General features: G+C 34.0%; 1 protein-coding gene across 1 annotated transcript in view; it reads left to right on the forward strand.

The window, feature by feature from the left end:
* Nucleotides 1-27,952, forward strand: part of LOC129224485 (speckle targeted PIP5K1A-regulated poly(A) polymerase-like) — a 54,437-nt gene that overhangs the window by 6,089 nt on the left and 20,396 nt on the right. Inside the window, exons 4-7 of the mRNA XM_054858940.1 lie at nt 755-993; nt 3,504-3,721; nt 10,686-10,769; nt 12,424-12,560. Coding sequence (XP_054714915.1) covers nt 755-993; nt 3,504-3,721; nt 10,686-10,769; nt 12,424-12,560 — 678 coding nt within the window. The remainder of the gene's footprint in view (nt 1-754; nt 994-3,503; nt 3,722-10,685; nt 10,770-12,423; nt 12,561-27,952) is intronic.

Below are 27,952 nucleotides of genomic sequence, written 5' to 3' on the forward strand. Positions count from 1 at the left end.
CTGATACTTTTCAATGAAAACAGTAAGGCAATCTTAAAGCACTACCATAAATGGTATGGTATGGAGAAATGCATCTCATATGAGACTTATTACTACATAGCATATACCAAGGGTTCCCAAACTTTTCCAGTTAATGGCACCCTTTGAAGAATTTGAATTTTCTTATGGCACCCTAGTCTATCTTTATTATATACCTACATATTATGGACACCATGGACACTTCGCAACACCTCTCGCACGACGGCACCGCAGTTCCCCCCCCCCCCCCCCCCGCAGTGTTCCCACCACCCAGTTTCAGAACTCCTGGCATATACTATAAAATGGAAAAGGGAAATTTAAAAGTTAATATTGTCTCAACTACAACCATAAATTCTTTTTAAAAAACTTAGAATGTGTTATTTTCCTACAATTTTGTCCAAATTGTGTCCTACTTTTTTCTAAATCTCCTCTCCGACCTCTGCTTTTCTCTCAATATGAGTTTTGAAATACTACAGAGAAAGCTAGAAAGCATTGAAATAACTGATCATTATGCATATATATATATATATCAAGAAGATTTTGCATACCTAATACTTTTTTTAAATATAAACTGCAAAATAACCTTCAACAACAATTTACTAAATAAAATTATGACTCGTTCACTGAATGTTTTGAAGATTCAAAATTATTTTCAAATGTAACATGATTTTTTTTACAGTGAAATTAGGTGATAAAGATTAATTTCTGTCTAATTATTTTTGACTTTATATTGCAGCCTGATGATCCTGAAGAAAAAGTATCCTTAAAGGTTAGACTAAAAGACATAAATTTAAGACTAATTTCAAAAGAAACACTTCTGAAACTGGATGAAACATCACTTTTGCAGTTTATCAAACAAGAACTTTTCAGAGTGAGAGAAATTAGAAAATTAATTTATATTCCTGCAAAACATCCAATTTTGAACTTCAATGCAGGAGAATCCTCAATTACTTGTGATTTATCCGCTAGCAACAGGTAGGTTTCTGTTGGTTACATTTCTCACTAAGTTTCAAAAAGACTTGCAAACTGTTCAAATTATGCAAAGTATCAAAGTATTTCTTTATTATATGGGTGATTCTCTCCAAATAGGCCAAATATGAGATAAAAAATTTTTTTCTATCAATTTGTTAAAAATACATGATTTATTTTCTTATGAATTAATCTGAGTTTATCTATATTTGGAACATTATTGGCCATGATCAATCATATTTATTTTTTTCCACATAATGTTTTTTGCTTTTTTTAATACTTGGAATGTCAATTAGACCTATTCGGAGAGAATCGCCCATATTTCCTTTGAAATAAGCAAGACAAGGGTGCCCATCTGTCTAAAAACTAATATTCTTCTGTATGCACTCCTGAGAAAGAAGCCAGTAATTGTTTTATTTTAAATTTTCATTTTAATCTTCTCTAAGTAAATTTTGACCAGTTATTATTATTATTATTATTGAGTGAATGAATGGACAACCAAATCATTAATTTTGACTATTCCAGAGTTAACTGTAATGAGTTTTTAGTGATATCTGTGTACATGTTTAGGTATGTTACTTTACTCAAAAATAGTAAGACTTAGACAGTTGGAAGTTCACATGTAGAGTTTAGATCAGTTCTAGTTGTGCACCTACTTCTAGACGTGGGTAAGCAGATAGATAGATAGGTAGGTAGGTAGACAGACAGGTAGATCGGTGGCTGTAAATTGGTGCCCATTTGGCAACATATTGATAATTTGGTGACAAAAATAAGCGACAGTAGCTAGCATTGAAAAATGAATTTGTGTAGGATTGCTTGTCTAAATTCCTGTTATAAATCTCTGAAATATTGTCTTTTCGAGCAACCTAGGCTGCAAGAATTTAAAATATACTTCTGCCGGAAAGACATTTCAAAACTTTCCAGGGGAAGGATACAGTTTCAATATTTATTATAGGAAAAGAACTACAAGATGAAAATTTACATTATGTTTCTGAAATCAGGAGAAGGGAGGGTGTTGTTGACTTTCCCCTTGTCACCCAAGTGACTGTCTTTTTCTTCTGTTCCTTCTAAAACACTTTTATGTTCCTTTATACATTCTGTTTAACTTATAAAAGCTATTCTCTATATTACCAAACTTTGTATACATGAAGGAAAGTACAGTAAACCCTCATTAATCTGCACCATATTAAACTGGACTTAGCTTAATCTGGACTGCCATTTAAATATACATACTGTGAAAATAATGGTGAAACGTTTGTATAAAAGAAATATTTATATGAAATTTAAGAAGTTGAAGAACTAATTGCAAGAGAACGCAAAAGAGGGCAATTTATAGGTTATTTTGGGCAAACAATACATGCATTATTTCAGACGGCCTGGATTCCCTATTAGTCCTGATTGATGAGGTTCTGCAGTGTTGAAGAATTAGAAAATAAAAATTGAAAAAAAAGAAAAAGAAAAAAAAAAACAAATACATTAAAACATTTTGCATGTAAGAGTTTTACTTATAAAACATGTTAATGTATTTAAATATATGAAGCCATTTCTTTGTAGCTATTAAAGAACATAGATTCTTTAACATTGACTTTCAAAGAAGTCATGTGGTATGGACATCAGAGTTTGAAGTTTACGATTCAAATACTGAAGTTTACAATGCGAAATAACCCTACCCAAGTGTCACTCAAAGATCAGAATAAACGTTTGCTCATGCACGCTTAAAAATATTGACCCTGTGTATTTATTTATTTATTTTTATTGGCAATAAACATTTTTAACAGGATAAAATTTACCCCTAAACATTTTGTTATTGGAATACACTAAGCAGCAAAAAAAAAAAAAAAAAAACTTCAAAGTGCTTCTGATACCATCCTTGTTGATTCTTATTTAAAATAACCCTCTGAATCCAAATATGACCCACAAGAATAGTGTCAGAAGCATTTTGAAGATATTTTTTATTTTCTTATTTTAATGCTTATTCTATCCTAACAACCCAATATTTAGGGATAAAATTCACCCCGTCAAAAGTTATTGCTGATTTAAAAAAAACAAATAAAACATGGATTCAATATTTTAAAATACTCTATCAATGTGCAAATTTTTATTCCGATCCATGCACGACACTTAGGTAGGGTCACTTTTCAGTTTAACTGGCCCAGACAATGTCGTTACTATTTTTTAGTTTTAACTAATTTCATCTTAGCAGCTATGGCAGCCAACCAACTGCTGTACATAGTTAAGTTGAAAACATGAAATATTGTACCACTATAATTAATGGTGTTGCAAAACCGTTTCTTCAAATGTACTGTAACATGAAGACTAAAAACAGAAGAAGAAAATTTCCTCCATTTTTTTTTAGTGTTTAATACATTTTATTTCAATTTTAATTATTAATTGACCTAAACGTAACATTGAGTTTTGTTGTTAACAAAAAAATTTTTGTTGCAGATTCTAATTTTTCTTTTCTTTTGCTCTGTGTTAAACTGTTTATAAGTATTTGAAATTCTTCTTAATTTTAGGCTTGTGTTTTATAATTCAGCGCTGCTGAACTTTTTTTTAAAGATTGATCGCAGGGTGAAGCTGCTAGCTATGTGCCTTCGCTTTTGGGCTAAAAAGTTGAATTTTATAAAGAAAGGAGAATTCACAAGCTATGCTTTTACACTCATGATAATATTTTTCCTTCAAAATGTTCAACCTCCAATTTTGCCATCTGTGAAACAACTTAGTGACAGTAGTGGTGAGTATTTTTTAAAAGCATTGAATTAAAAAGAAGGTGTTTATCTAGTTTTTTGCCTTTTCAAATTTGTATTCTGTTTATTTTGTACTATAGTGTTTTCTGTGCAAACTTTAACTGTTTCCTTCAATATTAAATGTTGTTAGTTTCTTGTTTTTTTTTATGCTTGCACAAAATCAAAATATTTAAATGCATCTCAGGGAATCATGTGACATTTTTAATACTACTTATTTTATGTAGCTTTATTATGTTGGTTTTAGATATATTCTCATTATTTAGTAAACAATTTTTGATTATTTTTCGAGTAATCAGGATAGTTTTCTTTTTTTTACTTGACCATTGAATGGCATCTTATCCTTTTTGAGGTCCACCCAACTCGGCTAGCATGTTCCTCCTCCCACCTCCCGGGGGGGGGGGGGTGACATCCATGTCCCCAGAATCGACTGGATTTATACTCGACCCTCTAAGCTCTACGCAATCCTCTTAAGACAAAAACAGCATTTTTTGTGAACAGCAACAGTTTTTGTGAAGCATTGCGAATTTTGAAGCAACTGTTGGATGGTTGGTCGAATTCAAAACTCAGCACAACATTGTTTACTCAAGCATTTGATGCAAGGTCAGTAGTAAATAAAACATTTGTGAGGGATTAAAAGAAATTGTCTTTAAAATAACTTTACAACTGAGTAGGATGAAAATGATATCCTTGATGGAGATGAGAGTGGACTTATCTTCAAATGTCTTTGTGACGAAACTTTTGCTATAAAGTGTGACACTTGCAAAGATGGAAATTGGAAGAAAAAGAACAGGGTTGCAAGTGGTCTGTCAGGAATTGAAAATATTGCTTTGCTATAAAGAAACTTTGATGTTTTTATTATGTAAAATTTTTGCCAGTGAATTGCACCAGTAATCGTGAAGCCTAGATGTCCTCTAAGGTATTCAAACTTTGGTTTTAAAAATAGGTAAGAGTTTTGCCTCAGTGGAAAGAAAAGCTGTGCAGTTATCTATTGTTCTCCACATCCCTATAAAATGACAGATAGCCTATCTGCAATCAAACTTGTATTTCGTCCTCTGAATGCAACTTCTATCATACAGCCCATGGATCAGAGCCATTATGAAAAAACTTATAGGTTTACTACAGAAGATTAGTTATAGGGGCATTCCAAGGTATTTTTGACATTTATGTAGAGTCCGTAACGTGACCTTTTTTGCCATAACTTTTTAATTTACAGTTTGATTTGCAAATTATTTTAATTTGAGCTGGTGTGTTGGTAGGAAAAGATCAAAATAAAATCATATGCTAATCAAACAATAAATTAAAAAGTTATGGCAAAAAAGGTCATGTTACGGACTCTACATAAATGTCAAAAATACCTTGGAATGCCCCTATATTAAAATTACTACAGTGTTCAAAGGAAAATTCCGCTCTCCATGAAATACTGTGCTCCAATATCTCCAGGAGCTGCAGAATGTATGGAGTAAGACAGATATGGAGCACTACTGACTATTGCTAACTGTTTAGAAAGGTTTGTTTTATAAAAAGAGTATATTTCAATCCAAGTTGAATGATTAAGATCAAGAAGATACAATATGACTCTGAGTTTACCAAATCCTCAGAGCTTTTGGCAAAAGAAAATGAACATTCTTCTAAGCAAACTTTATGGATTATGTGTTGATTAATGAAAGAATTTCAGTAGCAGAGAACCTTACTGATAAAGACCTTTTATCGTACCTGTGAAAACAATTCTGGTGATGAATACAAAGAAGAATTTAAATTGATGATAAAATTACCTTCAGTTCTTGAGTTCTAGTTGTAAGAAATGCAACAAAAGTATATTGTGTGTTTTTCTAGATTCATTTATGTCCTGACCATAAGGACATAAAATTAACGTTATGAGACCTTTACTTTTTATGTCAGTTCTAGGGTTATCTCTCGGATGTGTGTCAGTAAAACTTTACCACCTTACTTTTTTTTTCCAAAATTTGTTTAACAAAAATAACCTTAAAAAATGTTGTTTTATCCAGGGACATACAAAGGGAAGGTCATGGGAGTCATGATCCCCCACCCCTCCCCTCCCTAAACCTTCGACAGTTGTATCCGCCTTCATTGTATTCAAACACTATACAGTCAATTCGCGATAACTCAAATCTAAAGGGACAGACGAAAAACTTTGACTTATCGGAAGTTCAACTTACCGCTAGTTTCGGTTTTTGACATTTTAATGTCAAAAACCATCGAAATTTTTAATTAATATGTATATATGACAGACAAAATTTACAGAACTTAAGTTTTTAAGCAAAATCTGCACAGTTAAATAAAAAATATTAAGAGAAAAAAAATCAAAAGCATGATTCTGATTTCAATACTGCTGGAACCATTTGAATAGAGCTGATTCTACTTCAGGAAAGGTGCATATCTTCATTCTTCTCAAATTCGGATTCATGGATTTTGGATTCTACCACTTTAGAAGTTTCTCATTTTCTTTTAATATCATTGACAGAGTGTATTTGCTTAGACATCTTCAATAGTAGAGAAAACTAACTCTGTCCCTCAGGAACTTATCAGCAAATAATCGAACTAAAGAATGAAGGGGAACACATCTTAACTTAGGTTTGCCTTTAAATAAAGGTACAATCAGTTGACTTGACAGCTTAAAAGCAAATTCGTAGTCCAGCAACATGTCAAAGTGTAAAGAGTACAGTACAGTAGAACCTCTCTTATCCGAACCTCTATTAACCGAAACTCTCCGTTAACCGAAGTCGGTTTCAATTCTCTTGTTTTTCCTATTATTATCTAAAATTTTCTCTAAACGAACATCCATTTTTAAATTTTTTCTCCCCACATTTCTTTTGCATGTCAGCCGTTTTTTCCAAACTACGAGTGCAGATAAATAGTTTGGAATTCCTTCTCACTAGCTCAATTCTTGGTATGAGTATACTCTCCCCTACTTTCAAGCGTTCCTGTTCTAAACAAAAACACATGTCATTTCGAAATTTGGAAGGTCATACTGCCGAGGCCCAGAACAATCAAATGTTATTGCACCGTCTGATTGTAAGCAAGTGCAAAGAATCACCTCTTTTGTAATCTCAAGAGCAGAGAAGTTTTCTTCGCAGCAGAATTTGAAAAGGGGGAAGTCACTCTGTGTCACTTATCCTTTGTGAACCTATTCCAGGAAAAGGGAAAAGAAGGAAAACCCGTTTGCTGTTCTCTGTCGCGTTGGGCTGGGCAGCTGGCCAGAATTCGAAATTTCCCGGAAATTTCGTGCTAATCTGTGGGTTTTCTTTTTCTGCTCCTACATTTTCGATCAAAATTTTCTTGAGTGCTATCAGTGAAGTTGGTAGTTTTGACCTGCCGGGGGATCTGATAGAACTAACGCATTGTTTTTCTTATTTTTGAAACTCATGTTTTCTTTTTTATGATGGCTTCCATTAAGAGAAAAAGAATCGTATTAACCATACAGGAAAAATATGATATTGTAACGAGACTAGAATCTGGTGAAGCTGTTACAAAACTTGCGAAAGAGTTTCACGTTGGTGTGTCAACCGTGAGCGAAATGAAAAGAAACTCAGAAAAAATTAAAAAGTGTTTTGCTGAGTTTGATATTACGAAAGGTGCCAAATTCTGAAAAACAATGAAATTAGCCGATCATACAGATTTAGATGCGACTTTGTACAAATGGTTTGTGCAGAAAAGATGTGAAGGAATACCCCTATCTGGACCAATGATTCAAGAAAAAGCTTTGATTCTCAACTCGAAGCTTGGTGGTTCTGATGACTTCAAAGCCAGTAGTGGCTGGTTAGAGAAATTCAAAATTCGCCATGGTATAAGGCAACTCAATATCGAGGGGGAAAAATTGTCTGGAAATGTCGCAGCAGTTGATTCATTTGTTGCAAAGATTGAAGATTTGATAAGAGATGAGAATTAGTCCCCAGATCAAATTTACAACTGCGATGAAACCGGACTGTATTGGAAGGCCCTTCCTGAAAAAACTTTAGCTGCGGTAAATGAAACTTCTGCTCCCGGAAGGAAACGAATGAAAGATAGGGTCACTGTTTTAGCCTGCTCCAACGCATCGGGTTCCCACAAGCTTGAACTAGCTGTTGTTGGGAAAAGTAAGAATCCGAGATGTTTTAAGAATGTAAACAGATCTGCTCTTCCTGTACACTATTTAAATCAAAAAAATGCTTGGATGGATTCCAATTTGTTTTCCAAGTGGTTTTTTGATATTTTCGTGCCTGCAGTGAAATCTTGGCAAGAAAAAAAACATTTGAATGGAGCGCTTCTGTTATTCGACAACTGTCCAGCTCATCCGGAACATAACTCTTTAAAATCTGGTAACATCCGGTGTTTATTTTTGCCCCCCAATACAACATCTCTGCTGCAGCCTATGGATCAGGGAGTCTTAGAATCTTTAAAACGACGTTACCGAAAGCAGTTTATCAGAAAATTACTTTTTGAAGGAGATTCTGAATCTGGTGCAGTTTCAATAGTTGAGTTTTGGAAAACTATCAACATCAAAGACTGCATTTATATGATCAGTGACGCGTGGGAATCTTTGCCGCAATCGACACTAAGACGAAGTTGGAGAAAACTTTTGCCGAATTTTTCAAGTGGCACAGATGAAAATGCTACTGACATTGCGAAAGATATTGTTACTGAGTTTTCAAGCGTTTTCAGCACAATGAAAGGCTTTGAAAATTGTGGTGATAGAGAAATTACAGATTGGTTGAATTGTGACATGGAAGATGCAGGCTTCCAGTTGCTCAATGATGAGGACTTAATAGCAGAAGTCCGGAATTCTCCAAAAGAAGATGATGATGATGATGAAGATGAGAATGATTCTGGAACAAATAAGATAAGTAACAATGATGCATTTGAGAGTTTTGCAAAAGGTCTTGCTTGGTTGGAACAACAGGAACAGTGTGATTCCTCTGAACTCATGATTTTAAGAAAACTTCGGGATAGAGCTGCACGGCAAAGGACGGCGAAATTGCACCAGATGAAACTTCCATTTAAACCATTGTAAATTTTGTTCCAGAAATAAATTAATTTTCATTTATAATTTTAATTTCTTTAACAGTAAAAATAGCCATAACAGTTGAACGACGACTCTATATATTAAACTAGATGATTATAGATGAATTCTCGATTATCCGAAGTTTTCGATTATCCGAAGTAGGTTCGGTCCCAATTACTTCGGATAATCGAGGTTCTACTGTACAACAAATTTCTTTTTTTCCCTTTTCGTTCTTTTGAAATAAAGCTCGAGTCATCTTTGAAAAAACTTCGATTTAAAGGAAGTTAACTTCAAGATATTGAGAATAATTAGCATGGAATTAAAGACAAAAGGGTCAGGACTTGATAAAAACTTTGAGTTATAGTAATATTTGAGTTATCAGACTTCGAGTTATCGCGAATTGACTGTATTATTAAAATGTAAACCATTTCAGTAGTCTTTTCAATTTGTTAATTAGTTTTGAAAGTAACTACTTGAAGTACTACTTCTTTTCATTGCTCATGAAATTAATTTGTAACGTTAATGCCTTTTGGCAGCTTTGTTCCTGGCTGATTTGATGCTTTTCATTAACACCCAGTTTCAGAAATTCTTTTTAACTGAAATCGTAGGTTCATTCAGAGGGGAGGGGGATCAGGGTTCGTACGGGTCATGGAAATCCTGGAAAGTCATGGAAAAAAAATATACAAATTTCAGACCTGGAAAAGTCATGAAAAATTAATATCTTCATAAAACTCATGGACATTTATTTCAAGTCATGGAAAAATGTCTTGGGCAGTAAAAAAGCAACAATTGCTAAAAGAGCGCTAGAAATATTGAGTGATTTAGTAATATTGCATATAAATTGAACAATCTCAAAAACAAATCAGAGTTTTGGAATCCAATTTCATCCACTTCTGTTACAGCTGCTCACCTTTTTTTTGTGATGTGATTTTACTACTGGGGCATTACTAATTTTGAACCCACCACTATTTTCAGTACTTCTTATATTTTATTTTCTGTAGTAGTGGACTCGTACTTTCTTGATTTTGCCACGCCCCCTCAAAAAGTGTAATTCAATTGCATCCGAGCTCGTTTCAACTACTTGTAAAAAGTTCATTATTAAATTTATCAGAATTTATCTTGATATGTTGAAGGTTTTAGAATAAAGACTTGAGTCAGGCAATAGAACATAGAAATAGGGGAATTCTAATACTCTAAAACAGTAGTGCCCAACATATAGCTTGCAAAACTGATCCTTTTAGCCAGCTGAAATAGCTGACATTTAAACATCAGTGTATCGCATTCATTATATTTTTATTTTACTTGAATTTATATGCTTAAGACAAATAAGAATACTTTATTACTTTCAGTAGTATGTACTGATATTTTTTCAGTCACAAGTAAGTGTTCCAATGAGATAATGGCCCTCATGAAAAAGTTTTTCTAATGCCCATTTCCGAAAAAATTGGCAAGTTTGACATTAAATAGTACTATTCTCTTCGTGTAAGTCATGAAAAAGTCTTGGAAAAGTCATGGAATTTTTTTATCCAAATTGAGTATGAACCCTGGGGGATTATTCTAGCAGGATCTCCCCCCTAAAATGGCGGTCTGCATCCATCTCTGGGGTACCGTTTCAAATCAAAGCATTGAATGAGTTTAAATAGTCATTTTAATGCAAAAAATCAGTACAAATATTTTCTCTTGAAGTGTTTAGAAAGCGTAAGTTATGTAAGGTTTATTTTGTTTTTAACCTATAAAGGTTTATTCTGTTAACTTTGCTTCTGATAACATTTTTCACTGGAAATCTCATTCATTGAAATGGTTTATTTAATTTTCAAACAAATTTAATTTAAAATAAAGTTACATTTGGTTTATTGATTTCTCAGGTATGAGTGTTTAGGTTGATCCCAATGCCAACGTATGAGTGAAAGACTGTCATTGCCAAATTTCAATTTTTGCATTGTTCTTCACAGGATACTCACGAATGGTAGATGGCTGGGAGTGTTCTTTTACTGAAGATTTACAAGGATTACATTCTGAAAATGAGGAAACACCTGGTAAGTCTTTTAAACCAATCTGAATATTTTTTTTCAAATAGTTCAAAATTTTATGAAATCATTTTGAAGTTTTATTTTCCTTCTACTTGAGAAACAAATTATTGTTGTAGCTTAATGTGTTGTGTGAATTAACATCTGTAATGTTTCAGTGGTAGTATTAGTGGTTAGTCTTAGCATTGTTGATGCATGCAATAAAAATTTTAAGTATTTTTTTTTAAATTCATGTTTACTCTTCAATAATACAATTTTGCACTAGTAGCATTGGCCATTATATTGCTTTTCTTGTGACATTTGTTAGTAATTTTTTATTAATTAAATGAAACAAAAAATCTTTTATTTAGTCAAAATCAATGTATTATTCATGTTAGGGAAACATTTTCTAAAATAAAACTAATTCTTATTAAAAGTCAATGTTTTATGTGTAGTAAATCTCCTGAATGCTTGTTCAGTGTATTCTAAGGAAATGTATTTATAGAAATTCAGGGTGGATCCAAAAATTCTTCAAAGGAGGGGGGAAAAATGTATTTTTTAAACTTTAATTTCGAAAAATTTCCAGAAGAGAGTTCAGGAACTCTTCTCCTTGAAAAAAAAAAAAAAAAAAAAGGAGATTCTCGTTTAAAATTTCATTTCAGGAACTTCAGTTTCAAAAAATTGCCAAAAAACAAAAAGTGTTTGAACCTCATTTCTTCCTTGATCATTTTCAGAAATGGTTTAAAATTGCTTTAGAACTTCAATTCCAAAACATTTCTAGTTAAAAGCCCCTCTAAATTGATTAAAGATCATTTAAAATTGCACTTTTGAGACTTTAATGTCTAAAAAATCACCAGTAGAGTCCCTCAAGGGTGATCATCCCCATTACCCCTTGTAGGATAAAAGATCTTTAGACCGCTGGTGTATAAAATGCAATTCCTCCCACAAACTGCACAGCCTCTCAGAAGTAAATAGTTAATTGGGTAGTAATTAAATTGTTTCGCTCTGCACTGCTAAGATTTATATGATGCTCCAGAAAACTACATTTTATGCAATATTTCATCTTTTCTCCTTTTAGTTAGAAGTTTTTAAATGAAAAAATACAATTATTGTAGTAAAAAAGCTTTAAAAACATAACCAGTGATGCAATCATGATAAATAGCACATAATACCAGGCTGCCTTCAGAAATGCATTTTCAAACCGGTAAAACTTTTTATATTCCAAAAATTTAATGTTTACAACCTACATGAATTGATGTGTATATAATGATTTACGTAAAGCAAAAACTTAGTAAACACAATGTGTGCATTCTAAAGATCTTTTACTGTATGTACATAAAGTTAGTCTAAAATAGAACATAATAGAACATATAAAGAAGTGTTAATAAAAAAGAATATGTTGTGATGCAGAAATAAATTGAAGGAGAATATAAAAAAAAAATTTATATTTTTGTTTTTGAATGAGAAATTCGTTAAAAGTTTTATGACATAATATGAACTTACCAGCTGTGTATAATTCGGTTATTTTATTTTCGCTTAAAGTTTGGTGTTATAACGCTCATCACTTGCAGGAGGGTCTGATGGTTCCAGTTAAGATAACAAAGGAAAACTATTAATGATTGGATATATTAAATTAATTAATGTATCTGTTTGCATAATTTTAGCACATTCATTTTTCCTCTAGATGTTCTACTTTTGAAGTTTTTTGCATTTTACTGGCAGTTAAACTTCACCAGCAATGTAATTAGTACGTACGTTGGCAAGGCTATTCCTGTGAAAGATCTATTGAACTTTAGTGACGAAAGAATGAAACAGTTTGAGGTAATCAATTTTTTGTTCTGCTTATCAGTGTTTTGGTGTATTGTTTTAATTTTTATAATCCTTCATGCAGTGTTGGGCATCAACTAAAAAAATCAACTAAATTTGTAATTGATTGATTAGTTGACTAAAGTAATCTGACTCCCATTTAGTTCAGACTAATATTTTAAAAATTTAATTCAATTGCAGACGAAGATTAACATTAGTTTAAACTAACTCGTTAGTTGATTAAAAAAACTAATTTAGTTCAGATTGATTTAGTTCAGATTAAATTAATCAAATTAAATTTAGTCATATTAAAAGTAATCAAATTAAAAGTAATCAAATTGATTTGATTACATTTTTAATTCAGATTAAATTCGTAAAATATAAATGTCACATGAACAGAGGCACATTTGTATTTCTACGTATATGTACATATTTATAAAAGCATACACGAGTTAATACGTGTATATACGACTATGTGCGTGACAATACGTATATAAACGTGTTATCCCGCGTATGTTCTTGTACGGAGGTATATTTGAATTTTTAAGTGAATATACATATTTATGTGTGCATATACGAGTAAATACGTGTATATACGAGTAAATACGTGTATACAAGAGAATATGCATATGGATACGTGTAACCCTGAGTATACTCGTGTACAGAGGTAAATTTGCTTTTAATTGTGTATACACATACTTATGCGTGCGCACAAGCGAAAATACGTTTATATACGTGTATACATGAAAATATGCGTATAGATACGTGTTATCCCGAGTATACTCATGTAAAGAGGTACATTTGTATTTCGACGTGTATATACATATTCAAACATGCATATACGAGAAAGTACTTGTACATACAAGTATGTTCGTGTACACACGAGAATATGCGTATAGATATGTGTTATCCCGAGTATACTCGTGTAAAAAGTTACATTTGTAATTGTACGTGCATATAGATATGTATGCGTGCACAGACGAGAAGGTACGTGTATATAAAAGTATGTTCATGTACACAAGAGAATATATGTAAACATACGTGTTACCCCGAGTATACTCGTGCACAGAGGTAAATTTCTATTTAAACGTGTATATACACATTGCATATACGAGAAAATACGTGTATATACTAGTAAGTACGTGTACACACGACAATAAGTATATAGATACTTGTTTAACCCGAGTATACTCGTGTACGATGGCATATTTGTATTTCTACATGTATATGCATATTTATGCGTTTATAAACGAGTAAATATGTGTATATACAAGTATATACGTGTACACACGATAATATGCGTATAGATACATGTTACCCCGAGTATACTCGAGTACAGAAGTAAATTTGCTTTTAATTGTGTATATACATACTTATGCGTGCACACAAGCGAAAATACGTGTATGCTCTTGTACACATGAGAAGATGTGTAAAGATACGTGTTACCCCGAGTATACTCGTGTAAAGAGGTACATTTGTATTTCTACGTGTTCATGCATATTTAAGCTTGCATATACGAGAAAGTATTTGTATATACAAGTATGTTCGTGTACACACGAGAATATGCATATAGATGCATGTTAACCCGAGTATACTCATGCAGAGAGGAGAATTTGTATTTAAGATTAAACATACACTTTTATGCGAGTATATACGAGAAAATACAAGTATATAAGAGTATGTTCGTGTACACAAGAGAATATGCAAATAGATACGTGTAACCCGAGTATATTCATGTACAGAGGTACATTTGTATTTGTACGTTAATACGTTAAACTACATATTTATGCTCGCATACACTTGTATATACGAGTAAAAACATGTATAAACGAGTAGTTTTGTGCATATCCGTATATATACGTGTTATCCCGAATATTCATGTATACTGGAAATTTTGTATTTCTACGTGTATATACCTACAAGTACGTGTAAACACAAGTAAATACGTGTATATACGAGTAGATAAGTGTAAACCCAATTTTTGTTTTTTGGATTTCTACCTGTTATCCCGAGTATATTCGTGCTCGGGGGTATGTGTAATTTCTAAGTGTATGTACAAATTTATTTGCGTATACACGAGTAAATACGTGATTACACGGGTATGTACGTACACACAAAAAAATATGCGTATGGATACGTGTTAATCCGAGTATACTCGTGCACAGAGGTAAATTTGTATTTAAACGTATATATTTAGATATATACATATTTATGCATGCATATACGAGAAAATACTTGTGTATTCGAGTAAGTTCGTGTACACACGAGAATAGACGTATATATTCCTTTTTAGCCCGAGTATACTCGTGTATAATGGTACATTTGAATTTCTATGTGTATATGCATATTTATGCGCTTATACGTAGGTAAATGCATGTACTGTTTGACCACGGATTGTATGGAGTTGGCAAACATCCAGTTGGGGCGACTCCATCTGAATGAGGGGAAAAATAAAAATTTTATGCGCGTACTCCGCTCATTTGAACGAGACCTCAGCTTAATTTAGAGGCTAACATACATCTGCAAAATCTGACATCCCTGAAAACTAATAGATGCTTCCATTTTCGCGTGTAAACCGGATGTTTACCTTTCCATACAATCCGTGGTTAGACAGTATATACGATTATGTATGTGAACACACGAGAGAATATGCGTATAGATACTTGTTACGCCGAGTATACTTGTGCACAGAGAAATTTGCTTTTAAACGTGTATATACATATTTATGCGTGCATATAAGAGAATACGAGTATGCACGTGTTCACACGAGAATATGCGTGTAGATAAATGTTACACCGAGTATACTCGTGTGTAGAGGTACATTTGTATTTAAGATTGTACATACATTTTTATGCGTGCATACATGGGAAAATACAAGTACATACGGTGTAGATTTATTTCAATCTCTCTAGATTTAGTATAAAGTTTAATCTGACGAAGTTTAATCTGCTTACTTTAGTTGACTAAATCAATCTGATTAAATTAGTTTGACTAAATCAATCTGATTAAATTAGTCTGAACTAAATCAATGTGAACTAAATTAGTTTTTTTTTTCCTACAACTAACCAAGTTAGTTTAAACTAACGTTAATCGTCGTCTGCAATTGAAAAAATCAGATTAAATATAATCTGAACTAAATGTAAGTCAGATTACTTTAGTCGATTGAGGATTTAGTTGATTAATGCACAACACTGGTTTAAACGCATATTCTCATGCGTACACGTACATACTCGTATATACTCTCTCTTTTCTCTTTTCTCTTACATGCACGCATAAAAGTGTATGTACAATCATAAGTACAAATTTTCCTCTGTGCGCGAGTATACTCGGGTTAACACGCATCTATACGCATATTCTCATGTGTACACGAACATACTTGTATAAACACGTACTTTCTCGTATATGCACGCTTAAATACGTATATACACATAGAAATGCAAATGTAGCTCTTTACACGAGTATACTCGGGATAACACGTATGTTTACATATATTCTCGCATATACATGAACATACTTGTATATACACGTACCTTCTCGTTTATGCACGCATAAATATCTATATACACATACAAATACAAATGTAGCTCTTTACACGAGTATACTCGGGGTAACACATATCTATACGCATATTCTCGTGTGTACACGAACATACTTGTATGTACACGTACTTTCTTGTATATGCATGCTTGAATATGTACTAGTGATGCTCCGGATATCCATGGGAAAATAAAGATCTGTATCCGTATCTGTATCCGTTACTTTTTTGGCGGATCTTAAACGGATCTTTTCTATTCTAAAAATTCTTTCCCTGGCTATAGGGTGGTAACTTACTGTGAACTCTAATTCCGTTTAAATTAGATTTTGTTCCCTATTTAAATTATAAGCGATCATTTCCGAAGCCAATTTCTACCCCCCGGCTCAAAAAGGAAAGGGTAATAAGTTTCAAAAGTGTGTATCTGTGTGTCTATTTGTGGCATGGTAGCTCCTAAACAGATGAACCTATTTTGATAGTTGCTTTTTTCGTTCAAAAGATAACTTGCTCAAAAGTGTTCTTAGCTTGGCCTTGTTTTTGTAGAACTTTAATTACTGGAGATATTAATTCAAAACCGACTTAACGTTTTTTAGAATTATGGTAGTAAAAGCTACCCGTACGTAAAAATATTGACCCTAATTGAAAGAACAAATTTTTCTGCGTTTCATATTTATTTGGAACTTTCATGTTATATACAGTAGGAGCTATAATCTTGTTAAGTAAATTTTAAATGCTATTCTAAGCCTTTATACGCGTGATTGGTAGCGATTTCATAGTCGGAAGATAAGGAGAGAAAACTCAAAGATTTAAAATTTCTATCTGCTGTCAGTTCATATTTGTCAGCAATGCGTGTTCTGACCCGCGAAGTTCATCTCAATATGAGGTCGGCCCTCTGGGATATGTTTTTTTTTAAAATTTTTAACTTAATATTGGTTTTTGTTATTGTTATGTTATTCTTCCTTTTGATTTTTCTCGGCATCCTTCAAAAAAGTGAGACTAAATTCTCTATTCACTGTTTGTAAAGGTGTTCCCGGCTCTGCTATTTCGTCGGTCAGGGTAAGTCGAGTGGAATGGGTCAGCGCTGCATTTATGCTGAAATAAAATGCGAAAAAATATTTCTAGCCTGTCCAGAAGCAGCTTTACATTCTTGCTCCTGTATCCTACATCTACCAAGCTATCTAGAAATAAGCTTACCCCCCTCAATTTTAACGCATATTTCTTTAAAGAGTAAATCATAGTCTTGATTATATTTTCGCCGTAGATGACATTTTTTGAAGAAACAGTTTTATTGCCCTAACGGGGATACTTTCCGTAGCAAATTCTACACTTGGGTAGTTGATTTGGGTAAAAATATTTTGAGATCCGTATCCGCGGATCTTGCCACTAATGATCCGTATCCATATCCGCGGATCGACTTTTTTAACGATCCGGCACATCACTAATATGTACATACACGTCGAAATACAAATGTACCTCTTTACACGAGAATACTCGGGGTAACACGTATCTATACGCATATTCTCATGTGTACACGTACATACACGTATTTTCGCTTGTGTAGACGCATAAGTATGTATCTACACAATTAAAAGCTAATTTACCTCTGTACACAAGTATACTCGGGGTAACACGTATCTATACGCATACTATCGTGTGTACTCGTACATAATCGTATATATATGCATTTACTCGTTTATAAACGCATAAATATGCATACACACGTAGAAATACAAATGTGCCTTCGTACACGAGTATACTCGGGTTAAACACTTATTTGTCGTGTGTACACGTACTTACTCGTATATACACGTATTTTCTCTTATATGCATGCATCTATATGTATATACACGTTTAAATAGAAATTTACCTCTGTACACGAGTATACTCGGGGTAACACGTACATTTACATATATTCTCGTGTGTACATGAACATACTTGTATATACACGTACCTTCTCCTATATGCACGCACAAATATGTATATACACGTACAAATACAAATGTACCTCTTTACACAAGTATACTCGGGGTAACAAATATCTATACGCATATTCTCGTGTGTACACGAACATACTTGTATATACACGTACTTTCTCGTATATGCACGCTTGAATATGTATATGCACGTCGAAATACAAATATTCCTCTTTACACGAGTAGACTTGGGATAAAACGTATCTATACGCATATTCTCATGTGTACACGTATATGCACGTATTTTCGCTTGTGTGCACGCATAAGTATGTGTTTTCACAATTAAAAGCAAATTTACCTCTGTACACGAGTATACTCGGGGTAACACATATCCATATGCATATTCTCTTGTGTACACGTACAAACTCGTATATACACATATTTACTCGTGTATGCACACATAAATATGTATATTCACTTAAAAATTCAAATATACCTCCGTACACGAACATACGCGGGATAACACGTTTATATACATATATTTACGCACATAGTCGTATATACACGTATTAACTCGTGTATGCTTGCGTAAATATGTACATACACGTAGAAATAAAAATGTGTCTCTGTTCATGTGACATTTATATTTTACGAATTTAATCTGAATTTAAAATGTAATCAAATCAACTTGATTACTTTTAATCTGATTACTTTTAATCTGACTAAATTCAATTTGATTAATTTAATCTGAACTAAATCAATCTGAACTAAATTAGTTTTTTTAATCAACTAACGAGTTAGTTTAAACTAACGTTAATCTTCGTCTGCAATTGAATTAAATTTTTAAAATATTAGTCTGAACTAAATGGGAGTCAGATTACTTTAGTCGATTGAGGATTTAGTTAAATAATGCCCAACACTGCCTTCATACATTTTGTATAATATCAAGTGAATTGAAGAGTTCAGATTAGAAAATCAATCACCCAATTTGTTTTACACTTCTTATTGAAATGCATGTTTAACCCCCCTGCCTATATCGTCCTAACCAGTGGTTGGAAGTAGCGTGCTACAAGTAGCGACGCTACTGTAGTAGCTACATTTTTGAGTAGCTTGTAGTGTAGCGCACTACTTTTTAAAAAAAGTAGTGTAGTGAGCAGTTAACTACAAAAAATAGTAGTTTGTAGCGATTTTTGGAAACTACTTTTAAATAAACTGAAAAAAAAAATCAAGGTTCAAACGAATTTAACTGGCGCAAATTTTACACAAGTACATCAGCGGAGACTCATAAAAATACGAGCTGACCTCAGGCATTTCATTTTGACGCAATACGTTCTATCTGTTCGACACCATTAGTTTGTTTGCCGTCATAATTTTCATATTTCACCAATATTTATATTGAAAAAAGCACTTGTTTTGGTGAGTTGAAAATTTGGTGAATTTTATATGAACAGACCGAAGATTGAAAAACAAAAATATTTTAGCGAGGCTTAAATTTTCGACAGTATTCACCAAATAAAAAGAAGCTACGGAAACTGTTATAGAAAAGGATGAAATTGAACTGTTCTGGAGGACTTACAATAAATGCGAGCATTACAGTGCATGAGCGTATGATAACGGACATTTTTCTTAGTGTCTTCTGATGAGCTAATTTATCAACCTTTTTTTGTTCAATCCTCTTACGGTGTGTTTCTGTATTAGGGTGTTCCCCCCCCCCCAAAATCGAAAGTTGATTTTTCAAGTCGCACACTCTCTTATATTTTATCCTTTTACGTCAAAAAAAAAAAAATCATATAATTTGAACAATGGCAACAAGTGCTGATTATGTCTGAAAGTGTGAACCAGCACTTGTGCAGTGCTAGGCCAAATTAAAATAAAATGTTTAGTAACTCAAAATTTCTGTTGATAAAACGTTGCTCTTATACCCCACATATGCACCACAAAAATATTTATTCAAGTTAAAAACTATTTAGATATATCACACATGACCTAACATTTATAATTTTCTTCAAAAAATTAAGTTTTTTATACATATTTTCAGATTTGTAAGATTTTATGAAATTATTAAGCTGAAAAATATAAACAGTAAAGTAGAAAAGTAGGTAATTAGCGTTAAATAGAAATTTTTATGTTCCTGCAATTTTTAAGTCTCCCACATAGTACTCAAAGATATGGATTTTTTTCCAGGTTGAGGTCAATTTTTCATTTAAAAGATATTATTTTTTTATTATTCGTTTGTAATTGTTGATCTGTAAGTGTGTTCGCCAGTAATTTTTGAACTTGATATTCTATTAAAATTTATATGCAATTTTTTGAAAGATAACTGAAAAAAAAATCAATTTTTTACATAAAATTATAAATTTTAGGTAGTAAAAAGTAGTTGTAGTTAACTACATTTATAATAGGTAGTTGTAGTTCGCTACAAAAAAAATGTAGTTTTTCCAACCACTGGTCCTAACTTAGTTTGAGCAATGACTATATGCAGGTTTTGTGATACCAGAACTGACTTTGGGCAGGCGAAAAATTAACGTTTCTATTTTGTAAAGCCCGAGCTGAGTTTGTTTTGACTTTTGGATACTTAATTCACTATTTTCCTAATAGGTCCTAGTTTGTTTGGTCCTAGGTCCATTATTTGTGCTAGTTTTTCAACCATTACAAATTCAGTGTGACGTTAACGAGTATGATCTGGGCTTGTGTATAGCACTGTGTTTTGGGATATACTATACATCCAAACCTCTTTTTGTGTGGTGTATGAAAATTTCAATCAGATTGGGACTTAATTGATGATAGTATTTTTAAAACGGATGAACTTTTTTTATGCAATTTTTTTTATTCGGTCTATATCCACCGCACAAAAAGAGGTTTGGGTGTGTTGTAAAAAATTTGTAAAATTTATATATTGAAAATAATATTGTTAGATTTCTATATTATATTATACCAATTATATTACGAGAGTAAATCAAAAAGTCTTTGCGCCTATTTCTTTTTAGACAAAATATGGCTGTGAATACAAAGCGAACATATACATTCCCAGCAGTGAATGTTCCTTGTATCATTCCCGCCTTATCTGCCCTTTGCTCCAATGAGCGGCGCTGCTATCATTCATTTAAGATGGCGGTTCTTCAGACATCCTCAGCTTATGAGCAGCGAAGTGTTATTCGTTTTCTATGGGAGGCAAGGGACAAACGCTCATAGCAATTCACAGGGAACTGCACCCCACGTACAGGGAAAAGAGCTTCAACACCTCTCTTTGAGAAGTGTAGAGTGGTGGTATCATGATTTTCAAAAAGGTCATGAAGACTTGCATGACAATGAGCATTTAGGGAGGCCGCATTCCTCGTTGACTGACGATAACATATCCTGCACAGATGCTATGGGGAAAGCGGATTGGCGCGTGCATATCAAAGACATTTTACAAGAGCTTGGCATTTTGTACGGGAGTACTTACGACATCGTTCAGGGGTCCTAAGGATACCAAGAGGTTTCATGCAAGTGGGTGCCTAAACAGTTGGATGACATGCAGTGAAACCTGTGTAAGTTGACCACTTGGGGTGCAGTACTTTGATGGTCAACTTATAAAGGGGGTAATGATTTTTTTTTTTTTGTCATTTCTTGCACCATGTTGAGGTACGCCTCCATCTTTTGACATCTCCCTTTTAAGCCGCTGAAAGTTTTGCTATCGCAGTTTGGCAACGGCGGAGAGTTTTAATTTTGTTTTTCATAGAATTCCAATGTTGAGCGAGCAGAGATAATTCATTCAGAGTTTTGAGCTACATTTCCCATTTTAAAAGGTGATGTGATTATGATATTAACACCTCTGAGAAGGTTTGGAGAATTTATGTTGGTTCATTTAAAGTTTGTAAATAGTCTTTATGTTTTATTGCGCTAGTCTTTCAATAAATGTTGTCTCTAATGCCGAGTACTTCCTGATTCGAGCTACGTATTCAGAGCGAATACATTAGTGATTCTTCACATCTGGCGTCCGCGACAGGATTCGGCTGCATTTTATAAGTAAGTGCTAATTGATTCGGAGCGATATGGAGACTTTAGAGAAAGATCGTACACAGTATCGAAGACTTTTTACGCGAGCTTGTAATGATTTTGAGAGTGTTGAAACTCAGTTAAATGTGACTGATAAAATAAATAAACTGAAGTTAATCGAAGAAAAAGCGATTTTGATGATCAACTGTGAAGAAAAAATTAAACCTTTAATTTACGCAGAGTGCAAAGAAGAAACAGACATTGATAAAGAGATCGATGAAGCTGAAGCATATATTGATCGTTGGCGGTCTTTTAAGCAGAAATTAGAGGAATTAAGTGTGAAACATAATAGTGAGTTAGTGTTGGATAATGAGATTTCTCAGCCAATGACGTTATCCAACCTTCGTTATCCAGTTATTAAATTGCCCACTTACGATGGTAATGTTCGAAATTGGCTAAATTTTTGGGGACAATTTCAGAAAATAGATAAAGATCCAAATCTTGATTTGCATGATAAATTTTCTTACTTGTTGCAAGCAATGGAAAAGGGCTCTCCTACCGAAGAACTAATAAAGAGTTTTCCACCTGGTGGCATTAGTTACGAGAAAGCTGTGAAACAATTAAAAAGCCGATTCGGGAGAGAGGATTTGCTGATTCAAGTGTATGTGCGCGATTTGTTAACATTAGTGCTTGAAAAGCAAAATTCGCAAAAGCATTCTTTACGAAAATTGTATGATAAAGTGGAGTCTAAGTTGCGTTCTTTGGAATTATTGGGAGTTACTACCGACAAATACGCATCAATGCTATTTCCGCTTGTTGAGTCTGCATTGCCAGAAGAAAAACTTGTAGCTTGGGAGCGCTACAGATCCACCAGTCGAAGAGTACGAGGAGATCATGCAGATCCTAACAGTGATCAAAGAGGCAGAAGTGATCTTCACTCCATCTTAGAGTTCCTTCAAGACGAGGTAGAAGCAGAAGAGCGCGTCGTCTTAGCTTCACAAAGTTTTGGTAGTTCTAGAGTGAGTGTTGATGCGAAAAGTGGCGGCAAGTCCAAGAGAAAAACAGTTTCAAATAATTTTAAACGTGGCCGTGCAACTGAAATACCGAGTGCAACTGACCTTATGACTAATTCACAAGTACAGAAACAGTGCATTTTTTGTTCAAATCTTCACTATTCTGGAGATTGCATGAAAGCAAGAAAAATGCCAGTGAAAGAGAGGGAAGCGCTAACTCAAGAATCGGGTTCCTGTTTTCTCTGTTTAAAGCCTGGACATCTGGTGCGCAAGTGTAATGTGCGCGTTGGATGTTAGCGTTGTGGTAAGAAGCACCATATTCTTCTGTGTAGAAATATGAACCGTCAAGTAGTTTCATCTAATGAAAGAGAAGGTTTATCTAGTGAAAACAAAGTATCGGAAATAAATTCAGATAGAGATCAGGCACTTGCAAGTGTGTCTAAAAGTCGAAATGTTATTGTTAGCATAAAATATTATTTTATTTTATTTAGTTTTTATTCTCGGTCCACAGCCGATAATTTAAAGAAAATAATTTAAAGTTAAGTGTACCTACTTTAAGCCCAGTCTGGTAAAAGTAGAACCTGTCAACTAGTTGGTGCTAACACTTCAATCGACGATTCCCCCACGCCATAATAAATGGCGACTGTTTACTGAAACCATCGGAGATTGCATGTCTCGATGTGTCGATTCAGAAAAGTTGAGTTGTCACCTGATCGACTCGAATTAATTCCACTCGTTGACCGCACGTGCTATGGAGAGGAGTACGAATATTCGCGGTAGTGGAATATGCAAATGAGTGATGGTCGAAGTAGAAGTTAGTGTGGTGACGTCATCGAGGCATGGAATCTCATTGGTTGAAAAAACATATATATTGTGGCGAGTGGCAGCGATCTCTCTCTCGTTTTTCTTCTTTCAACTATCCCCAGTGGTTGGTTCTGAACGTGAAGCCTAGTCCGGCTCACGTGTAAGGGGGTTTTTCCCCGCGATGCTAGCGGGGGTTTTTGTGGTATGTGATGTTTAATATTCCAAGTCCTGGAATTAGTGAATCCAGGTGAAGAACCTGTTGTGTTGTGTCCGGCAAATTAAAATGTCGGGGATGTGAGTTCCACGTGTCTACCTGTGATGTTCACCGATCTACGAATTGTGTAATGGTGCTTTTCATTCGGACATTCCTGAAGTGTGATTCGGCGGACCTTTTGTGTGTTTTCTACCTGATCCTTCGGAGTGGCAAGTGACTGCATCGACATCTTGGTGACATTTTTCTTTATATTTTGGAACCACTTTTGTTATGATATTTTGGGGGTGTATTTTATGGGGATGTTATTCTAGTCATATTTAATAAATGTATTTTTCTGAAACATGTTTTTTGCTTGTCTCCAACTTGACATTACACGGCCAGTTAATATTGGCTTAGTTTAAATATCTTAACTTCTGGATTTTAAACTTAACTTTAATTTATGCCAACAAAGTGGTAGCAGAGCTCGGTCGAATGTCATTTTGGTTGGAGACAAATTTGCAAAAGTTTTCAGAATAATGGAAAGGGACTATCGAAACATTAAGAAACTTAACTCCTGCAATTGGGCAACATGGTCGAAAAATATGAAAATGGTACTGATAGAAAGAGATTTATGGGAATTAACCCAAACAAAATTAGAAGAAGGTATTTCAGCAGAAATAAAGAAACGGAGGGGCCAAGCAGTGGCGATTATTTACCTCAACATAGAGGATGAGTTAAAACAATTAATAGATGATTTAGACGATCCATATGCTGTATGGACGTCATTGAAATTGAATTTTGAACCTCCGTCTTTAGCCCGTGTTGCCGGATTGTGGGAGGAGTTTTTTTCTAGCAGAATTAATGAAAAAGAAACTATTGGAATGTTCGCGGCTCGATTGAAGTGTTTGCTCCGACAGTTGGAGGAGAATGGCTATAAAATGGATGAGAAATTAAAGGGATTTCAACTAATACGTAGTTTAGATCAAAATTTTAGGGGAATAGTACAAAATATTTATAGATGGGATGAAAGTAAATTTAACTTTTCAAATGTTTTGGATGAACTCTTAGCAGAAGAGGGGAGATTAAAATTTTTAGGGAATGAAAATTTTGGAAATAGTAGTTCAAGTGTTAATGCTTTTTCTGTTCAAAATAAACACCAGACTGGGCGGAAAGTTGAAAATGTAAATAAATTTGAAACGAGAGTTTGCTTCACATGTGGGAAAAAGGGGCATATTTCGGCTCGGTGTTGGAGCAGAAAACCAACTAATCAAAATAAAGGTAATCGTAATTTTGTCAAACAAAGTAATCCCCCTAAGGCTGGAATGTTTTGCACCATCAGTAAAATATCAGGAGTGCAGGCCAACAACACAAACTTGAAGGAGGAAATACCAGTATTTTTACTGGATACAGGTGCCACGGCACATTTCTGTAAAGATAGGGACTTGTTTTGTGAATTGAGGCCTGTTAAAAATACAAAAATGGAAGTAGCTGTGGGCAATGTAAATAGTCAAGTCGAGGGGGTAGGGAAAATTGTTTTCGAAATTAAAACAGATGGTAAGCTAGTAACCATCACATTGAATGAGGTCTATTATGCTCCAACACTTAGACGAAATTTGCTTTCCGGATCCAGGATAGACAGTCTTGGTTTTTCATTAAGGTGGTATCCTGGTAAAATATGTATTTTTAATAATGATGGTATCAAACTTTTTTCTGCATTTTTAATTGATAAATTGTATTTTGTAAAACCCACTTCATTTTTAAGTAATCAAAGTAGTGACTCACCACCAAATGTAAATGTAACCGAGGTCAAAGGATTAGACCTGGAGTTGTGGCATGAACGGTTTTGCCATATTAATTATGACAGTATCTTGGAAACTGAAAAAAAGAACTGTGTCAAAGGACTTAATATAAAAAATAGAAACCGGCCAGATTGTGAGCCTTGTATTATTGCAAAGAAAAGAAGGTGTTCATTTAAGCCCACTCCAGGGATAAGGTCTAAAAGACAACTTGAGCTTCTTTTCATGGATCTAGCAGGGCCATTTCCGGTGGAGTCACTAGGGGGGAAAAGATATATTTTTTCCATAATTGATGATTTCTCAAGGAAGTCCACTATTTACTTTCTAAAGTCAAAAGATGAAGCTTTTGGATATTTCCTTAGATACCAGAGGCATGTAGAGAGAGCCCTCAACAAGAAAATTTTGGCCATAAGGTCTGATAATGGGAGGGAATTCACAAATTCTAATTTTGAGACCCACTTAATTAAAGAAGGCATCAGCATAGAAAGAACCAACCCTTATACTCCCGAACAGAACGGGGTAGTAGAAAGATACAATTTGACATTAATGAATGGGGTTAGGGCAATGCTGAAAGACTCTGGACTAAAGGAAGAATTTTGGGCGGAAGCCGCCTTATGCTTTAATTATGTCAGGAATAGAACAGTCCTAAAAGAAAGGGGGAAAACCCCATTTGAGCTGTTCTGGGGAAACAGGCCTTCAGTAAGGCATTTCCGGAGGTTTGGATGTATTGCCTACAGAGGCATGCAAAAACAAAACCTAAAGAAATTTGACTCGAGAAGTAAGAAAGGCATAATGGTGGGCTACGCAACCCAAGCAAAAGGGTATAGGATTTGGGACCCAGAGCTAAAGAAAATTTTTGAAACTATTAATGTGGTCTTCAGGGAAAATTTAATTTGGGGGAAATCAAACTTGAATGGGAATGTAGACAATGATGATGATTATTCTTTTATTAAACCTATTAGTGAAGTTCTCTTAGATAAAGAGATAGATGAAAGAAAAGCTCCCACCCCTTGTGAGGAAATTGAATGGGTGAGGGATGCAGTAAAAAGAAAGACAGGGGACCGTACTGATATCTACTACTATGAAAAGGGAAATAAAACCAGGTTAAGGTCACCCAATGATGTAGAAAAATATTGTAAGAAGAATAACATTGTTTACAATCCTGAACTATTTGATTTCAAAAGTAAAAATGTGCCTTATAATCCTTTGTTTGATATTTTTAATTCCCCTAAGGAACAAATGGAACCCGAGCCAGAGGCAAATTTGTCAGAAGTGCTAATTCCCCAAAACTATAATCAATGCTTGAAAACCCCAGAAGTAAAACATTGGCAAGAAGCCATGTCAGAAGAAATGAAAGTGATTCAAGAAAGGGGGGTGTGGCAGTTAGTTCCCCAGCCAGTTGGTAAACCAGTACTTGGTAATAAGTGGGTCTATGACTTGAAGAGGAATGCTAAAGGGGAAATTGCCAGATTTAAAAGCAGATTGGTTGCGATGGGAAACAGGCAGGTGGCAGGAGAATCGTATTCTCAGGTTTTCTCCCCAGTTATCAATTTCTCCCTGATAAGAATGTTTTTCTCAATTCTGGTGATATTCCTGGGTTGGAGCCATTTTCAATTAGACGTAAAAAACGCATATCTTTATGCTGATTTGCATGAAGAAATCTATATGCGACAACCACAGGGTTTTGTAATCCCGGGAAAAGAAGACTGGGTATGCCGTCTAAAGAAATCGCTATATGGTCTCCATCAATCGGGGAGAAATTGGTACCTGGAAATTGATAAGGTTCTCCAAGGTCTGAATTTTTTGAAATTTAAATGTAGTAACTGTGTCTATACAAGAAACAGAAATGTGTTTTTATTGATGTATGTAGATGATATAATAATTTTTGGAAAAAATGAAATCATAATTCAGGAAACAATTCAGGATTTATCAAAACATTACGATATTAAAGAATTAGGGAGAACTAAAAAATTATTGGGGGTAGAATTTGAAGAAATCAATGGGGGAATTTTTATACACCAAAATTCTTATATTAAGACAGTTTGTGAAAATTTTGAAAAGTTTCAATACCCATACTCGACCCTCCCAATAGCGAAAGGTACAATTTTGTCTTTAGGTGATTGTCCAAAAACGGACCAAGAAATAAAAGAAATGGAGAAAGTACCTTATCGCAATTTA

This window comes from Uloborus diversus, chromosome 6 (genome assembly GCF_026930045.1).
Source record: "Uloborus diversus isolate 005 chromosome 6, Udiv.v.3.1, whole genome shotgun sequence".
In the NCBI taxonomy this organism is placed as follows: Eukaryota; Metazoa; Arthropoda; class Arachnida; order Araneae; family Uloboridae; genus Uloborus; species Uloborus diversus.